Here is a 1,739-nt window from a genome sequence, read left to right on the forward strand (position 1 = left end):
GCACCGTGTTGTGTGACCACCTGCAAACTCGCTGCTCTTGCAAGGGCTTTATTTTCTGGCGGTTTTAACTTAAAGTTTGTTATTTCATTGTGGTCTGCAACACCTTTCTAGTGTCACCTGAGGTTTGCTTCCCTTTACTGTACACCGGCTTGGGTCTTTCTGCTTCAGGGCTTTACAGGGCGATGCTTGTGAGGCCTCCAGCTCACACAGAGGCTGCTCCACTTGCTCAGCTAGCTGTTTTAACCATTTTACGAGTCTTGACTGAAATTCCAATTGTAAGAATCACTGTTTCGGTTTGTCAGTGTGCTGTCCTTGTGTGGCCAAGAAATGATTTCCAGTTCCATCTCATTGTGTGCTGCCTCTTCTTTGTGAGTTTTTGACTTTATCATCGTCAGATCTTTTCAGTGTCTTCAAGCACTTGTTTCACAACGGGTGAGCTGTGCCATATGTGGTTATATTAGAGCAGGTATTTTGGAAGCCGTGCTCCTGTGCCTCAGAGTAGAAGTGCTGGGTCTTGCTGTACAGCCAGCATTTAGTAGCCCTTCTCTTTCTAAGTGCACCTTATTGTAGGCAGTGTTCATAAGACAGCTAATACGTGAAGCTGCCTGACTGGACAGTGTTGGCAGGTTGCAGGTGTTCTCTTCCATGTAACAACTGATGCTCAGATATGGGTTTAATTGCCTAATTAAGACAAAATATATGGCAGATATTTTGCCTGCTGATCTCCTTCCTCTCTCTTTCCTTTGCAGAGCCTGGATTTCTGGAGGCTGCTCTACATTCTTCTGAAACAAATCCACAGGGGCGAGTGGACAGAGTCTGATGCCATAGGTAACCTAGTCAGTCTGTCTGACTGTGATTTCTGTCTGTCCCAGGAAAGTACTGGGACTTGTTTTGTAGCACCTTTTCTTAGGTTACTTGCTCCCTGTCAGGAGTGCTCCATTTTGAATACCTGTGCCACCAACTTACTGTTGCATTACAGCTGTGCGGGCAGGTTTACTCCTCTTTGGTTTGTTTTGTGCAGGACACTGGGGCGTTCTTGTGTCTGCTAGGGGCTCTTGCTTCCCTTTGCTGTTTTACTGCAGGCAAATCTCTGCAATGATCTTACGCATTCTCAGCATCCGCAAAGTTAATTACAGAAATAGATTTGTTTTTCCTTTGATTCCTTCTTTCCCCATTCCACATATGATACACGATTCTGTGGTTAATTTTCTATCAAGTCCTGTATCAGGGCCGTAAATGATAGCACATGAACCTTAAAGACAGTGTTTTGGATTGAATTTCTAGACAAAACAAAAAGGAAAGTGTGTGAATATTTTAGAGGGACCGTGAATATCTCTATGCACAGGGCTGCTATTCCAGAGAGAAGCTGAATGCCTGTTGGCTTCTCACAATGACAGAGCACTATTTACTTCTTAAATGTATGTTATTCCAACATATACTTCTCAGACTTCCCTCTTGCAAGATGTCTGACTAGAGCCCTTTTGTTGTCAGAGGAAGTTTTGAGAATGGGATTGTCTGTGATGGATAGAGATCTCCTCAGACCAAAATCACTTAAAATCCAGTTTTGCTGTTGAAAGCAAAAAAAAAAAAAAACCCTAAACAACATTGTTTTAGCCCCTGAAGAGCTGGGAATCTGATGGCTCTGAATGGAGTTAAAAAAGGTGAAGCATTGTGGACGATATCTCTCCAGGAGTGTGGAGCAAAACCAGCATAGTTTTGCTGGTAGCTCAGCAAGGAAT

General features: G+C 43.5%; 1 protein-coding gene across 1 annotated transcript in view; it reads left to right on the forward strand.

Moving 5' to 3' along the window:
* Nucleotides 1-749: 749 nt before the first annotated feature.
* The window catches only part of LOC104621967 (chromosome unknown open reading frame, human C14orf80), a gene marked incomplete at its 5' end in the record, with an annotated part of 77,046 nt that continues 76,056 nt past the window's right edge, over nucleotides 750-1,739 (forward strand). Inside the window, one exon of the mRNA XM_010288605.1 lies at nucleotides 750-828. Coding sequence (XP_010286907.1) covers nucleotides 750-828 — 79 coding nt within the window. The remainder of the gene's footprint in view (nucleotides 829-1,739) is intronic.

The sequence above is a fragment of the Phaethon lepturus genome, unplaced genomic scaffold (genome assembly GCF_000687285.1).
Source record: "Phaethon lepturus isolate BGI_N335 unplaced genomic scaffold, ASM68728v1 scaffold13396, whole genome shotgun sequence".
In the NCBI taxonomy this organism is placed as follows: domain Eukaryota; kingdom Metazoa; phylum Chordata; class Aves; order Phaethontiformes; family Phaethontidae; genus Phaethon; species Phaethon lepturus.